The 18,004-nt window shown below is 40.7% G+C and overlaps 1 protein-coding gene across 1 annotated transcript in view; it reads right to left on the bottom strand.

The window, feature by feature from the left end:
* The window catches only part of COL12A1 (collagen type XII alpha 1 chain), a 134,351-nt gene that overhangs the window by 87,068 nt on the left and 29,279 nt on the right, over positions 1 to 18,004 (bottom strand). Inside the window, exons 13-15 of the mRNA XM_034766198.1 lie at positions 17,175 to 17,447; positions 15,098 to 15,370; positions 7,626 to 7,898 (exon numbers count right to left, since the gene is read on the bottom strand). Coding sequence (XP_034622089.1) covers positions 7,626 to 7,898; positions 15,098 to 15,370; positions 17,175 to 17,447 — 819 coding nt within the window. The remainder of the gene's footprint in view (positions 1 to 7,625; positions 7,899 to 15,097; positions 15,371 to 17,174; positions 17,448 to 18,004) is intronic.

The following is an 18,004-nucleotide window of genomic DNA, read 5'->3' as shown; positions in this document are numbered from 1 at the left end:
AGCCCTAGTTTTTTTTTTTTCTTTATGCAATGGCAAAGTTGTAGCTATAAACAAAAATCCCTATACACACAGATGCAGCGCCTACTTCGACGTGTACTCTATGTGGAATTCCTAACTGATCTCCCAAAGGCCTTCCTGCATTGAGCAAGGCTGCAATGGCTCCCCTGAATAGCTGCTTAGCAAGAGGTTCCCCCAAACCGATCTCTGTTCTAGGCTTAAGCAGTGAGGAGGGCCTTGAGCCAGCCCTCTGCACCACAGGTAAGCTTTACCCACAGTGACATAATATATTTGAGACTGACCAGAGCCATAGTACCAGAATCAAACCTCTTTGAATGCGGGGGAAGTTTCAACCCTAATCCAACCTCCACAGAGCAGGCTCATCTTTGCAAATACTATCAGGCGAGAAGTTTATAATTGTGAGCTGATTTCAGTGCAGAACTATGCCTGGAAGGGTTTTCAGATTGGTCCCAATTTATATACCATGGTTTAATCTTGCTAGGCATCTGTCTTTATTTAAACTCTGATCCGACACACGCAATCCCATTGGATATCAGAGAGGTAGCCGTGTTAGTCTGTATCCACAAAAACAACGAGGAGTGCGGTGGCACCTTAAAGACTAACAGATTTATTTGGGCATAAACTTTCGTGGGTAAAAAACACACTTCTTCAGATCCATGGAGGGAGCTTAATCCCATTGAAGTTGGTAGGAGTACTTGTATAAAGGCTGAAGGTTTGAATGATATTGTTGTAGCAATAATCAATGGATTAAATAAACATGATCTCCCATTAATTCTGAATCAATGAAAGAATAATTCCATTTTGGTTGGAACCCATTGCTAGTATGTGATCCAGACAAGGATCCCTCGGATATCTCATCACCGTTCTCTGGAGACAACTGTTTTTTCCATCCAAACTTAAACACAAATTCCTTCAATCCTTCTAGCCTGCCACTCTAAATATGACACGCACACAGAGGCACTCTTGATTTCAAAAACAACATTTTAAGATCCAGCTTTTTGTTACAGTTGATTTATTGTCATAAGGAAAAATAACTCACTACTGCATCTTTCAGTGTAACTTTACCCTGGTATGCTAAAAGAGCCAGATTCATCCTGATATACACTCCATGCAAACTCACTGATTTCAGTCTATTAAGTCAGGGCAGAATTTGGACCCCAAAGAGTAATTTTCCTGGAAGACTGAAAAAAGATTTGTCTTCAAAAGTAAATTACACCAATTTTCTGTCTACTCTAAAGTTTCTGCTCCCAACCCTTGGCTTTTTCATTCAATAAAAAAATCTGAATATAATCCAAATGGAAATATTATGGAAAACCCAATATGATAGAATGCACAGATGTTTCACAATACAAACCTCTCTTTCCATATTTTAATGTAATATAAATATACAAGTCACTTTATATTGACTACTTCAAATCAAGTCTCTGCCACAACATGATTTCAATATTAAACTATCTGCTACCACAGCACAATTCTCAGCAAATAACACTGGGACAGTATGGCTAATGATGTGTTGTAGACACTGCAACAATCATTGCATATTTAAACCAATTATTAAATTATTATATGTGCCACTAAATAGCAGAAGAAGAAAATTTATTTGCAATGGAGTGTAATCAAGCCCAGCTACCGACAAACGTTAGTTCTGGAAAGAAAAAAGAAATCATATGGAACTAAAGTACCACTTTTTGTTGAATAAAAATAAACTTTGGGCTTCTTACCAAGCCGCCGGGCCTAAATGGAAAAATTTGACTTCAAATAGCTGGAAACTGCTGACAAGGCATTTTACCAACTAAGGGAAATTAGACTTTTAATATGTTATACTCCAACTGAGAACATTTATCTAAAATAACACACTAATTTGATTTGCACCTCATGTGTGAGGTATAAGTTTGTAGGCAGATATTTTCACAAGAAGCTACCACATGAGTATCTATGGGTCTGGAGGTGGAGGAGAGAAGCAGCTGTGTTTAGAAAGTGGTGCAAAGTCCTAAGTTATTAAGATTCTGCTAAGCATTAACTAAGCTGCTACATTGGGAGTTTAGAAATATACTTAAGTTCAGTGACATTACCAGTATAATGTAATGGCTAGTAGGCATCCAATTATACCTATTAGCCATGTTTAGTTTGTTTGAGAAGTATAAGTATGCAAATCACACAGTAAATCTGCTTACCTACTATTTATCTGTCATAGAGGTTTGCACTGCTGCCTATCACTAACGTATCTGAGCAATTATTCTGATCTTCTGTTTAAATGTTCAAGAATCTTAATTGCTAAATGCAGGACTGGCTCTAGACACCAGCAAAGCAAGCACGTACTTGGGGTGGCACAATCCCAGGGCCAGCATTCCGGCCGCCTGTGGGGTTTTTTGTTTGTTTGTTTGTTTTTTTGCTTGGGAAGTTGCACTCTTGGGGTGGCAAATTTTTTCCTTGGGGCAGCAAAAAACCTAGAGCCAGCCCTGGCTAAATGCTCCAACAAGAAGGATTCTCATACACCTTAGTATCTCTGCTGCTTACAAGAACAGGATAGCCAAGGAAAGTAGAAAGACCATTCACAATAAGATAGGGTAAGGGCATGGTGGTGAAGCAGATGGTGGTTGTATTGGCTGGTGATGGTCTTTGGCTCACAGCCAACAGAATCGGCATAGTCCTCTCTGTTTTCTCCCTTGTTTGGAATGGATGCCCCATACATCACAGCTCCACTTTTTCATCCAGTCCCAGTATCACCATCACATGATGAAGTGCTCTGATTTTGAAAATTACCCAAAAGCCCCGGCCCCCAGTAACTGTGCTAGGCTCTGTGGTGTTCAATTTTGACTTCAACGGGCTTTGGCTCAAGTTCTCAATGTCTCTACAACAGTTTCCTCACTCCAGTACGTCTGTTAGTCTATAAGGTGCCACAGGACTCTTTATCGCTTTTTACAGATCCAGACTAACACGGCTACCCCTCTGATACTTTTCCTCACTTAGTATAGACAGACCCTTAGATATAAAACAGGTTCTCTTCCTTCCAGCCCTGAATCTCTGCACGTCTTCACTTTTCATATCAAGGTTTTCCATCATGCTGAGCCAGAGACACAATATCCGATTTAAGTCAGTTTCCTACACTTGCTTGGCTCGTCTCCTGAGCTCTCCAGCAATCATTTTTGCTCCTGAACACATGACTTAATCAGTTAAGGCTACAGTTACACTACTAGCTAGGGGTGGGCGTATAAACACCAGCCAAGCTGCAGTAGCATGGGTAGCTGTAGCAGAGGCACAGCTGAGCCACGCCGAGTACAAGCCCAATTAAAACCAATGGGTCAGTACTCAGTACGGCTGGGCTGGGCCTCCGCTGCTCCTACTTGAGCTTGATCAGAACTACCCCAAGTGTATATACACCAGCAAAGGAATCACATCCCTAGTTCATAGTGTGAACATAGCCTAAGGCTAAAAAGCTTAACAGTCATAAAAAATAAATGCCCGTATTCTGTCCTCAGTTACATACCCACAATTCCCTCTGATTTCAGTGGAAGATATACACATCTATCAGTCCCCAAACGTATACATTTTCTATACATGTACTCCAGCTAGTTTTCAAGATTAATATGTAACCGTAAATCTCACACTGATCCAATTTCACTTAGATTAAATGTAAGTTAGATCTGAGCCAATATCCTAAGCGGTCAGAATTTAATCAACTAAGGAAACAAACGCCCTCATGCCGTGCACACACTGAACTTTTACAGCCTGATTCCTTTCTTGTTTACAACAGTGTGAATCACGAGTATCTCCACTGAAGTCAGAAGGCCAGATCCTCACATCCAGCCAAGTTCATCTCAGAGTAGGACGTGTGTGTGTGTGTGTGTGTTGGATGGGACACAGCTACCTTAATACTACTCCTGATCAAGGCCCTGCTGATGGTCAAATTGGCCTCTGGCAAAAGATAGGACAGCTACTTAAGTTGGCTGGTAATGTCTCCCTAGGGGCCATTATGCAGCTGAATACGTTGGCGTGCAGAGCACTCTGGCCACACCTCTTGTCATGTGACATAACCTGCTATGCCGGGGAAGTTGGAAGGGGGTAGAACAGAGCTTCCTGTGCCAGCTCTCTGCTAGTGGAGCATTCCTCTACATAAGGAGAGTCCTCACTTGCCCTTTTAGGCCAGGTTGCTGGCTCTTTTGCACAGGAGGCTGAATCAAGGAGCCCTGGATCTGGTCCACCAGAGTTACATCAGCATAAAACTGATATGAGATCAGAATCAGCCCCTGAAAATCTACCCGATCTATCTATTCCAGCAATTAATTAGTTACCCAGCAACTAATTAGTTAACTATTTGATATATAATATTTAGAAAATCAGTTCAATTTTTCTTATGTAGTTAATCACTTCCTCTGAGTGGATTTGTTTTTTCCTGCAAATGGTGTACTTCCCCAGACAAGAAAATTCAAATGATTGCTCCATGGTTATCAAAAGTCACTTGCAAATGTCAGGGTGAAAAATCTTGGAATGCATCATTGAAAAAAATGCATGAGACAGCACTAAATCTCTTTGAAAGACACTGAGTCCTTGTTTCAGTCTATATGGAGAAGAACTACGTAATTCAAACATTACGGAAAGTTCCTATAATATGCTAAAAACTTCATTGTCAGGAAATGTCACTTGAGTTAGCCCCATTCACTCTGTAGGAGGTCATTCATTTCTAAAACATTCTTATGTTGCTATAGAAACAGCAAAAAAACAATAACATATATCTACTAAGAAACCACTATTCATTTCCTGGCCAAAAAAAAAGCCAAGCTCTGAGAAATGGATACAGCAGAAGAGTCCCTGAAACTAGAAAGTGAATCAAATATGATGAATCCTCACATCCCAATTCTCACAGCATTAAAAGAAATGGCAGAACTGGGCTGTATAACATTTAAATGGAAAGACTTTCATACTAAGGGGGGAAAGACCATTATTTAATCCCCAATAAAGAATATCTCCTGAGTATAGTAAAATATGCAGTTCTTGTTATTTACATTACACTAATCTACATTATAAGTATTGGGTCAGATTCTGATCTCAGCTTCACTGAGGTTTAAAGCATGATGGGCTGAACCCTCTCCTGGCGTAAAACCTGGCACAGCTCATTTACTTCAATCGAGTTATGTCAGTTTACACCTGCAGAGATTCTGGCCCAGTAATGTCTCTAACATAAGTGGAGTTGCTCTTGAATTACTGTGGTGCAAGCAAGATCAGAATGGGGCCCATTGTATCTTGTTCTGATAAACAACTATGAATGCTTTTTTTGGTGACATTGCTCTCAAGATCATATTTCAAATGAACTCCTCTGCTTTAGACGCCTGATGCATTCACCCTCACCAGCAGTAGCTGTGATATCCTTAAGGCAGTTCTCAAAAATCCTAGCTTCCAGCAACAGGGTGCTCATAAAATAGATTTTCATCTTCCAAAGCATGAAGACATAGATTAGGACTAAACGTACCTGTATAGATTGCCTGACCTAGAGAGAAATTTGTTTTTCTTTAAAAACTGCAAACTATTATCTGTTCAAGTTAAGCTATTAAACAGCCTGTGTACAGTATGTTCTTGTTATCTGACAATATGCCTCTGGGCAGAAAAGGAAACTCTTGCCAGGCCTGCTCTTACCACCCCCTTTCCCAGGGGAAAACAGATTAGAAAAACAGTAGCTCTCAGAAACAGTTGATTGTTAGCTATCGACTGGATTTCCACTCCCCACCCTCACTGTGTTCACCATTATATCCTATTTCTGGGGTATGACGTGGTTTTGGCTGAGTTGATGTAACAAAATAAAATGGACAACTCAGTGTGTTGCTGGGGGAATCTTTCTGCGGGTTTTCTTAAGTCTCGTCTGTATGTCAACTTGTGATTTGTGTTGTGTCACTGGGACAGAGAGTTAGGGAACAGCAGCAGACGTAGCTCTCCAGTCACTGCAACTGCTATTAGTTTCTTGGGAGTAAATCTGACAATGATAGCTGTGCCTAACTGAGAGATTGGGAACAAGCTGGAGAGAGCTACAAGGCTAATTAACACATTAGCCCAGAACGTAGAAAAGGCACCGAAAGGAAGTGCCAGGGTGGAGAAAGAACCAGAAAGAGGCAGGCTCTCAGAGTCAGTCCCACGAGAGATCTCTGAGGGCGAGATCTCCAACCTCTCCTACCCTTGGTCTAGGGCCTGAGGGTGATATGCTATTGTAGATCAGGTGTTGCACAATGCTGTGAAAATGGTTGGGAAACACTGTAAATAAGCCACATATGGTGTTTACAAGCAAAGAGTATCCATGTGGTCTGCGTAGGCAGAGGAAGATAGGTGAGAAGGAACCTCATCCTGTTATAATCACCATTAATAATGAAGAATACTGTTAGTGTTGCATGAAAAACAAGATGGCCCTGCTTAGGTGCCTCCACTGCCACACATCCTGTTTCACTAGCTGAATTCTGTGGTTGGTTTAATTTTCTTTTCCTTTTTGCAGTTTCATTTCTGTTGCATTTAAAATTCAATACAATTCTACTTAGCTACTGGTAAGGGAAAACTTCTACCAGCCACTTCTGTGAGTTGAAGGGAAGCCAAAGCAGTCAGATCCTGGCTGGGGAAAGAGGGATGGCTCACCCCTTTCAAACCTACCAGTGCCATCCAACCAGAGCTTTGTGGTGTCAGGCCCATATATTTTAGAGAGAGGATGAGTATGGAGCAACTTCTGCAGCATTCTCACCTCTGGAGCCTGCAGCTATCCAGTCAAGGGCTGATGCAGTTTAAGCATTTTTATCCTCCACAAACTTTCCTCTGACTGTTACTCCTCACCAACGGGTGCACTCAGACAATGGATGAAAGAGGCTGAAGACCTGTGCTCTAAAAACAGCCCTGGGACTACTGTCAACCTTCTCAGATCTGTATGAATGGGGCACGAAAAAAACCTGCTTATTCCATGGGGTAGGGAAACCACCTCCCCACCCCATCCCCAACAAAACAGTAAGGAAGAAATCCATGTCCCCTAAACAGGAATAAATTCCATAGAATGGAATATGGCCCTCCATTTCTAATTTCCCATGTGCTTACTTCTTCCTTCTCTACTGTCTTTGAACAGTTTATAAAACACTGGGCCTCTGGAATGTGTTTATCCTTGGACTGGATCAGATAGCTATGCAAACATTTTTTATAGCTGAGATTAACTGGAGTTCTTTGAAAAGCTTTGCACCTGAACTCTTTTAGAAGGAGAAATGATGAGGCCAGTGCAGACCAAGTCCTGGGAAAGATAAAAGGAAAGGGAAGGGAAAACAGGAAGAGATCCAAATGGTAAACAAGGACTGCAACTAGCAAAGCAACTGAATGTTTTTGAGGGTTTTTTTTCCTCAGGGAGACTCCTAGAAAGGACAAGCTTTACCTTTTCTCAATTGCCTCATTTATTTTTCTTATTATTTCTCAACCTTCCCTCCTTGGACTAACCACTTTATTTCTTTGTAATGATCAGGGATTTGAAATGCTTTTCCAAACATTAAACCCAGATAGCAAAGACCTTATTTATTTTGATGGTGGGGCGCCAGAGCAGCAGGGAGGCACATATAAATAAATAAATGAATGATTATATAATATGCATCAATAATTACCTTCAAGTGTTTCTCCTTGCCCAGGGAGGGCGTCCCCTGGTCCAGATGCATACAAGGCAGTCACGGACAGTGCATACCTGGTGCCTTGTTCTAAATCTCTCAGCACTGTAGTGGTTGTATCACCCCTTGTGGTTATCTCCTTGGTATCACCTCCAGCCACTGGAGTATACGTTATACGGTACCGCTGTACTTTGCCAGGTGCTGCACTCCAAGATAACTTCATTGTGGATGTTGTAGCATCAGAAACTCTCAAATTTCTTGGACTTCCTCGGGCTATACATGTGAAAAGACATTGAAAGCATATCATAAAACAAGCCTCATTTCTTTCTTTCTTTTAAGATCATTATAAGAGAGATAGCATACATGCTTAAGTAATTTCCTGGATCAGTTCCAGACTGCTCAGCAAATTCCAGGATTCAGTCCAGAGCACTGATCTAAGACCTGAAAGGAATTTTTTAAATATAACTTCACAAGAAGTTATTCCCTAACGTAAATTAGAACTTTTGGATATTTTTTAAGTGTTTTTGAAACTACCATGATATAATACTTAATTTTGATAAAACTCTACTGAACATCCATGATATAGTAAAGCTTTTGGTACCATCATGATAACATGCGTCCTTCCCCATCTCCCGTGAATACACATATCCATTAAGGTGTAGCCTGAGGACTCTAAGTTTTGACTTCCCACTACAAAGACTCAGGCTCAATCCTGGAATTTGCTGAGCACTTTTGATCTGATCCAGCAAATCACTTAAGCATGTCAATGGGCTGCAGTATGAATGGAGCACAAAAAACACGTGCTTATTCCATGGGGTGAAGACCCCTCCATGAAGACACCTCCCCATCCCATCCCCAACAAAACCGTAAGGAAGAAATCCATGTCCCCTACACAGGAATAACTTCCATAGTATGGAATATTGCCCTCCATTTCTAATTTCTCATGTGCTAAATTCTTCCTTCTCGACCATCTTTGAACAGTTTATAAAACACTGGAATGTGTTTATCCTTGGACTGGATCAGATAGCTATGCAAACATTTTATATAGCCGAGATTATCTGGAGTTCTATGGAAAACTTTGCACCTCAATTTTTTTAGTAAAGAAAAGATGGGGCAAGTGCAGACCAAGTCCTGGGAAAGATAAAAGGGAAGGGAAGGGAAAACAGGAAGAGATCCCAAATGGTGAACAAGGACTTCAACTAGCACAGCGACTGAATGTTTTGTGGGGGGTTTCCTCAGGGAGACTCCTAAAAAGGACAAGCCTGTCCCACAAGCCTCAACACACTGTAGAACATTTATGTGTTGCAATGGGGAGGAAAAGGACAGATTTGAAAGAACAGGGAAGTGGGATTAGTAAATGCAACAATATACTTTGGAGAGACCTCAAGAAAAAGAAGGTGCTGCCTTAAGTCACTACGTCTACACAGCAATCAAACACCCGCGGTTGGCCCAGATCAGCTGACTTGGGCTACCGGGGCTCAGGCTGCAGGGCTGTAAAGCAACTTTGTAAATGTTTGCGCTCAGGCTAGAGCTCAAATTTGGGGATCCCTTGAGGGGGCAGCAATTTTTAGCCCCGTAGCTCGAGACCTGCGAGCCAAACTCAGTTGACCCAGGCCAGCCGTGGGTCTTTTTTTCCAGTATAGATGTTCCCAAAGGGTCCTATTCATTAGAATTCCATGGAGTCACTGGAGAGTTTGCATTTTCCTTTTGTTTCCTTCCACCATGACTAAACAGTAGCAGGAGATACATTTTTAGATATTTTTATCCTCTCTTGTTTCGCTAGCTTTACCTTTTCTCAATTGCCTTATATATTTTTCTTATTATTTCTCAATCTTCCCTCCATGGACTAACCATTCTATTTCTTGGTACTGATCAGGGGAAAAAAAACACATTTGAAACATTATTCCAAACATTAAACCCAGATAGCAAAGACCTTATTTATTTTGATAGTGGGTGGGGGAGGCACCTTGGAGAGGCATAGATTTCTGCCGGAGTTAATGTCTGTGCCAATTTTAGCACCAAGTTGATAGTCAAGCCATCCAAGTATGCCGCTAATTACATGTTCACCTCATTTCAGAAGCTGATATGATTTATGCAATATTTCAGCTACATCCTACCATCTTCGTCTTAAATTCATGGGTAACATGACCTAATTTTAAGTGCACTTTTAGTCTTAGCTCCAAAAGATATTTTCATTTGTCTCCAAAACTGTTGTGCTCTTATTCTTATCTTCTTTACCTGGAAAGGTTTTGTCTAAATATCCACAAATTTTCAAGGAAAGGAATTTTTTAAATACAACTTTACAAGAAGTTATTCCCTAATGTAAATTAGTGCTTTAGGATATTTTTTAAGTGTTTTTGAAACTATATTGATCTCATAGAACTGGAAGGGACCCTGAAAGGTCATCAAATCCAGCCCCCTGCATTCACTAGCAGGACCAAGTACTGATTTTGCCCCAGATCCATAAGAGGCCCCCTCAAGGATTAAACTCACAACCCTGGGTTTAGCAGGCCAATGCTCAAACCACTGAGCTAGCCCTCCCCCCTTAATTTTGATAAGAACATAAGAACCGCATCAGACCAAAGGTCCATCTAGCCCAGTATCCTGTCTATCGACAGTGGCCAATGCCAGGTGCCCCAGAGGGAGTGAACCTAACAGGCAATGATCAAGTGATCTCTCTTCTGCCATCCATCTCCATCCTCTGACAAACAGAGTCTAGGGACACCATTCCTTACCCATCCTGGCTAATAGCCATTAATGGACTTAACCACCATGAATTTATCCAGTTCTCTTTTAAACGCTGTTATAGTCCTAGCCTTCATAACCTCCTCAGGTAAGGAGTTCCACAAGTTGACTGTGCGCTGCGTGAAGAAGAATTTCCTTTTATTTGTTTTAAACCTGCTGCCTATTAATTTCATTTGGTGACCCCATGTTCTTGTATTATGGGAATAAGTAAATAACTTTTCCTTATCCACTTTCTCCACATCATTCATGATTTTATATACCTCTATCATATCCCCCCTTAGTCTCCTCTTTTCCAAGCTGAAGAGTCCTAGCCTCTTTAATCTCTCCTCATATGGGACCCGTTCCAAACCCCTAATCATTTTAGTTGCCCTTTTCTGAACCTTTTCTAGTGCCAATATATCTTTTTTGAGATGAGGAGACCACATCTGAATGCAGTATTCGAGATGTGGGCGTACCATTGATTTATATAAGGGCAATAATATATTCTCAGTCTTATGCTCTATCCCCTTTTTAATGATTCCTAACATCCTGTTTGCTTTTTTGATTGCCTCTGCACACCGCGTGGACATCTTCAGAGAACTATCCACGATGACTCCAAGATCTTTTTCCTGACTTGTTGTAGCTAAATTAGCCCCCATCATATTGTATGTATAGCTGGGGTTATTTTTTCCAATGTGCATTCTTTACATTTATCCACATTAAATTTCATTTGCCATTTTGTTGTCCAATCACTTAATTTTGTGAGATCTTTTTGCAGTTCTTCACAGTCTGCTTTGGTCTTAACTATCTTGAGCAGTTTAGTATCATTTGCAAACTTTGCCACCTCACTGCTTACCCCTTTCTCCAGATCATTTATGAATAAGTTGAATAGGATCGGTCCAAGGACTGACTCTTGGGGAACACCACTAGTTACCCCTCTCCATTCTGAGAATTTACCATTAATTCCTACCCTCTGTTCCCTGTCTTTTAGCCTGTTCTCAATCCATGAAAGGACCTTCCCTTTTATCCCATGACAGCTTAATTTACGTAAGAGCCTTTGGTGAGGGACCTTGTCAAAGGCTTTCTGGAAATCTAAGCACACTATGTCCACTGGATCCCCCTTGTCCACATGTTTGCTGACCCCTTCAAAGAACTCTAATAGATTAGTAAGACACAATTTCCCTTTACAGAAACCATGCTGACTATTGCTCAACAGTTTATGTTTTTCTATGTGTCTGACAATTTTATTCTTAACTATTGTTTCAACTAATTTGCCCGGTACCGACGTTAGACTTACCAGTCTGTAATTGCAGAATCACCTCTAGAGCCCTTTTTAAATATTGGCGTTACATTAGCTAACTTCCAGTCACTGGGTACAGTAGCCGATTTAACGGACAGGTTACAAACCTTAGTTAATAGTTCCGCAACTTCACATTTGAGTTCTTTCAGAACTCTTGGGTGAATGCCATCTGGTCCCGGTGACATGTTAATGTTAAGTTTATCAATTAATTCCAAAACCTCCTCTAGTGACACCCCAATCTGTGATAATTCCTCCAATTTGTCACCTACAAAAGCCGGCTCAGGTTTGGGAATCTCCCTAACATCCTCAGCCGTGAAGACTGAAGCAAAGAATCCATTTAGTTTCTCTGCAATGACTTTATCGTCTTTAAGCGCTCCTTTTGTACCTCAATCATCAAGGGGCCCCACTGGTTGTTTAGCAAGCTTCCTGCTTCTGATGTACTTAAAAAATATTTTGTTATTACCTTTTGAGTTTTTTGCTAGCCGTTCTTCAAACTCCTCTTTGGCTTGTCTTATTACATTTTGCACTTAATTTGGCAGTGTTTATGCTCCTTTCTATTTGCCTCACTAGGATTTGACTTCCACTTTTTAAAGGAAGTCTTTTTATCTCTCACTGCTTCTTTTACATGGTTGTTAAGCCACGGTGACTTTTTTAGTTCTCTTACTGTGTTTCTTAATTTGGGGTATACATTGAAATTGGGCCTCTATTATGGTGTCTTTAAAAAGCGCCCATGCAGCTTGCAGGGATTTCACTTTAGTCACTGTACCTTTTAACTTCTGTTTAACTAACCCCCTCATTTTTGCTTAGTTCCCCCTTTTGAAATTAAATGCCACAGTGTTGGGCTGTTGAGATGTTCTTCCCACCACAGGGACGTTGAATGCTATTGTATTATGGTCACTATTTCCAAGCGGTCCTGTTATAGTTACCTCTTGGACCAGCTTCTGCGCTCCACTCAGGACTAAATCGAGAGTTGCCTCTCCCCTTGTGGGTTCCCGTACCAGCTGCCCCATGAAGCAGTCATTTAAAGTATCAAGAAATTTTATCTCTGCATTTCGTCCTGAAGTGAAATGTTCCCAGTCAATATGGGGATAATTGAAATCCCCCACTATTACTGAGTTCTTAATTTTGATAGCCTCTCTAATTTCCCTTAGCATTTCATCATCACTATCACTGTCCTGGTCAGGCGATTGATAATAGATCCCTAATGTAATATTCTTATTAGAGCATCAAATTTCTATACATAGAGATTCTATGGAACATGTGGATTCACTTAAGATTTTGCCCCAGATCCATAAGTGGATAAATCACATTTGAACATTCATGATATAGTAAAGCTTTTGGTACCATCATGATAACATGCTCCCTGCCCCATCTCCCATGGCCACACATGTATGTTAGGATGCAGTCTGTGGACTCTAAGTTCTGACTTCCCACTACAAAGACTCAGGGCTCAATCCTGGAATTTGCTGAGCACTCTTGAACTGATCCAGCAAATCATTTAAGCATGTCAATGGATTGCAATATGAAAGGGGCATGAAAAAACCCTCCTTATTCCATGGGATGGGGGAAGACACCTCCCCACCCCATCCCCAACAAAACAGTATGGAAGAAATCCATGTCCCCTACACAGGAATAACTTCCATAGTATGAAGCAACAGAGGGTCCCTTAACACGGCTACCCCTCTGATACTTGACTTCCATAGTATGGAATATTGCCCTCCATTTCTAATTTCTCGTGTGCTAAATTCTTCCTTCTCGACCATCTTTGAACAGTTTATAAAACACTGGGCCTCTGGAATGTGTTTATCCTTGGACTGGATCAGATAGCTATGTAAACATTTTATATAGCTGAGATTATCTGGAGTTCTTTGAAAAACTTTGCCCCTCAATTTTTTTAGTGAAGAGAAGATGGGGCAAGTGCAGACCAAGTCCCGGGAAAGATAAAAGGAAAGAGAAGGGAAAAGAGGAAGTGATCCAAATGGTGAACAAGGACTGCAACTAGAACAGCAACTGAATGTTTTGTGGGGGGTTTCCTCAGGGAGATGCCTAAAAAGGACAAGTCTGTCCCACAAGCCTCAACACACTGTAGAACATTTATGTGTTGCAATGGGGAGGAAAAGGACAGATTTGAAAGAACAGGGAAGTGGGATTAGTAAATGCAACAATATACTTTGGAGAGACCTCAAGAAAAAGAAGCTGCTGCCTTAAGTCACTACGTCTACACAGCGAAGACCCGCGGTTGGCCCAGATCAGCTGACCCGGGCTAGCGAGGCTCAGGCTGCAGGGCTGTAAAGCAACTTTGTAAACGTTTGAGCTCAGGCTAGAACTCAAATTTGGGGATCCCTTGAGGGGGCAGCAATTTTTAGCCCCGTAGCTCGAGACCTGCAAGCACAACTCAGTTGACCCAGGCCAACAGTGGGTCTTTTATTCCAGTGTAGATGTATCCAAAGGCCCCTATTGCCTATACATTAGAATTCCATGGAATCACAGGAAAGTTTGGATTTTTCCTTTTTCCTTCCACCATGACTAAACAGTAGCAGGAGATACATTTTTAGATTCTTTTATCCACCCTTGTTTCATTAGCTTTACCTTTTCTCAATTGCCTCATTTATTTTTCTTATTATTTCTCAACCTTCCCTCCTTGGACTAACCACTTTATTTCTTTGTAATGATCAGGGATTTGAAATGCTTTTCCAAACATTAAACCCAGATAGCAAATACCTTATTTATTTTGATGGTGGGCACCAGAGGCGCAGGGAGGCATTGATTTCACCAGTAATTAATGTCTGTGCCAATTTTTGCACCAAGAGGATAGACAAACCATCCAAGTATGCTGCTAGTTACATTTTCACCTCATTTCAGAAGCTGATGTGACTTACGTAATATTTCAGCTACATCCTACCATCTTCATCTTAAATTCATGGGTAACATGACTTAATTTTAAGTGCACTTCTAGTATTAGCTCCTAAAGATACTTTTATTTGTCTCCAAAATTGTTGTGCTCTTATTCTTACCTTCTTTACCTGGATAGGTTTTGTCTAAATGTCCTCAAATTTCCAATTTACTATTTTAAATAAAATACAGTATCATTCAGTGAGCACGTGCCCGATGTCGATCCTTATAGATCTTTGTTACATTAGACACATTTACTCTTTTCCTTTTGTTCCTGCACTGTCAAAACCGTGATGTTAAAATCTGGGCTGGGTGCTTTTATATAAAACCACTCCGGAGATAAGGCCCGTTTATCAATTTGAAATTCTTAAAAGCTAAATCACAACCAGTTTCTTTTTCATATTCTTCTTATCCTTATTCATTTATGTTGCAGTACTGCACACAGGCATGACTCATATTTTCACTTCTGTAGAAACTTCAGGAACATGGTGCAATTTAAAGCACCTAAAACGTAACCAAATAAATGAATATTTATATACTATCTAAAAATAATTACCTTCAAGTGTTTCTCCTTGCCCGGGAAGGGCGTCCCCTGGTCCAGACGCATACAAGGCAGTTACGGACAGTGCATATCTGGTGCCTTGTTCTAAATCTCTCAGCACTGTAGTGGTAGTATCACCCCTTATGGTTACCTCCTTGGCTTCACCTCCGGCCACTGGGGTATACGTTATACGGTACCACTCTACTTTGCCAGGTGCTGCACTCCAAGATAACTTCATTGTGGATGTTGTAGCATCAGAAACTCTCAGATTTCTTGGACTTCCTCGGGCTATACATGTGAAAAGATGTTGAAAGTGTTTTTGAAATTACTATGATATAATACTTAATTTTGATAAATCACTTTTGAACATTCATGATATAGTAAAGCTTTTAGTACCATCATGATAACATGCTCCCTTCCCCATCTCCCTTGGGTGCACACGTCTGTTAGAATGTAGCCTGTGGACTCTAAATTCTCACTTTTTACAACAACTCCTCAGGTGTCAATTCTGGAATTTACTGAGTACTCTTGAACTGAAAATCACTTAAACTTCTCAATGGGCTCCAGAATGAATGGGGCACAAAAAAAAACCCATTTATTTATTACATTAGTGAGATTTATTACATTGGTCACATTTACTCCTTTCCTTTTGTTCCTACACTGGCAAAACAGTGATCTTAAATTTTGGGCTGGGTGCTTTTATATAAAACCACCCCTGAGATAAGGCCCATTTATCAATTTGAAATTCTTAAATTCTAAACCTCAACCAGTTTCTTTTTCATATTCTTCTTATCCTTATTCATTTACATTGCGGTAGTGCACAAAGGCCTGACTCAGAATTGAGGCCCTTTGTTGCTAGGTGATATACAAACAGAACGGTAATCTAAACTCCTTAGCCCCCTTTTACTTCTGAGATTAAACTTTGATCTTCTGGTGACTATGTAGTTTACATTTCGGTTTCTGCTGTGTTTTCCATACTCCTCTCAGTATTTGGAACCTTATCTCACAGCATTTCTGGGAAGTCCTTGTTTCAGGGCCCTATTTTCATCTGCCTTAAGAGCCCTTCATACTGCTCTCACAATGTAAAAGGGACCAAATGTAAATGAGAAGTAAGCCCTTAACATATTCAAGGGTGAGATTAACAATTCCCTTTTAGTTTATTTTATGGATGTGAACTACATTCATTTGCTGTTATTTTACCTCCTAGGGACATCAAGATACACCCCTGACCAGCACAGAACATAGCCACGTTTCCTTTCAAAGCCTAGTGGCAAAGTTGTCCCACCCATTGACAATTATTGGATGACAATGAGAATGTTCAGACAGCAAGTAGCAGCATCTACATCTGGGAAGTTCTCCACAGCAAGGCAGAGAGACATCATCCTACCATCCATATAAGGAAACCTATGTCTCCTGCTTATTCCTGCCAGGGTTCTGTTAGCATTTATTTCCAGGCTCTAGCTCTTATTGGTCACAAACAGCTGTGGTCCATTCTCTCTATGCATAGGCTATCTGTTGCTCATTTTATGTGACCCTGAATGTCTTACATTTAGAGTAAACGTCATTTCCAACCAGAGTTTCAATACAAGTTAAAGCTCTGCCCATGTTTTCAATCGGACAAGACTTTTTAACACCAAGATAATAAAAATGATCTGTCGCCAAACTGTTCCCGAGTTCACAGCCAGCTGCATCCTGTAAGGCAGAGACCTATACTGAGGTTGGTTTGGAGGCGCACAGCCCCAGCTGTGCAAGTCACTTAGTCCAAAGCTTCCAGGAGCCCAGAGGATATTTTACCAATGCAACACACTTTTCCAGGAGGCATAGTGGGATCCTCCTGTCCAGTGAACATTCCCCACCTCTACCTGTCCTCTCTAGTGGATGCTAGCCTTAGATAGTCCTTGTGCTGTGAGTAGAGGGATGACAACTGTGCTTGATTTACAAGGATGGTCACAAAGGGAAGAAGGGAGGTTCTTAGGCATATTTTTTATTCAGAGTTTTACTTCTGTAGAAACTTCAGGAACATGGTGCAATTTAAAGCACTTAAAATGTAACCAAATAAATGAATGATTATATACTATCTAAAAATAATTACCTTCAAGTGTTTCTCCTTGCCCAGGGAGGGCGTCCCCTGCTCCAGATGCATATAAGGCAGTCACAGATAGTGCATATCTGGTGCCGTGTTCTAAATCTCTCAGCACTGTAGTGGTAGTATCACTCTTTATTGTTACCTCCTTGGTATCACCTCCAGCCACTGGAGTATATGTTACAAGGTATCGCTGTACTTTTCCAGGTGCTGCACTCCAAGATAACTTCATTGTGGATATTGTAGCATCAGAAACTCTCAGATTTCTTGGAGTCCCTAGGACTATACATGTTAAAAGATATTGAAAGCATATCATGAAACAAGCCTCGTTTCTTTCTTTCTTTTAAGATCATTATAAGAGAGATAGCATACACGCTTAAGTGATTTGCTGGATCAGTTCCAGACTGCTCAGGAAATTCCAGGATTTAGTCCAGAGCATTGATCTAAGACCTGAAGGGAATTTTTTAAATATAACTTCACAAGAAGTTATTCCATGAGACAAATTAGTGCTTTTTTGTTATTTTAAAGTGTTTTTTGAAATTACCATGATATAATAAACATTCGTGATATAGTCCAACTTTTTGAACCATGATAACATTTTTTGCCCATTTCCCATGGACACAGTTGTCCATTAAGGTGTAGCCTGTGAACTCTCAGTTCTCACTTTCTACTACAAATACTCAGGACCCAATACTGGAATTTGCTGAGCACTCTGACACTGATCCAGCAAATCACTTGGGCATGTGCTTAATTTTAAGCATGTAAATAGGCCCTTATGGAATCAGTTTAAGACTATCAGTAACAAAAAACAAAACAAAAACAAACGAAAAACAGAAAGA

The sequence above is a fragment of the Trachemys scripta genome, chromosome 3 (assembly GCF_013100865.1).
Source record: "Trachemys scripta elegans isolate TJP31775 chromosome 3, CAS_Tse_1.0, whole genome shotgun sequence".
Lineage (NCBI taxonomy): Eukaryota > Metazoa > Chordata > Testudines > Emydidae > Trachemys > Trachemys scripta.
The sequence above is the reverse complement of the archived record's forward strand: the minus strand, read 5'-3'. Positions and strand labels throughout refer to the sequence as shown.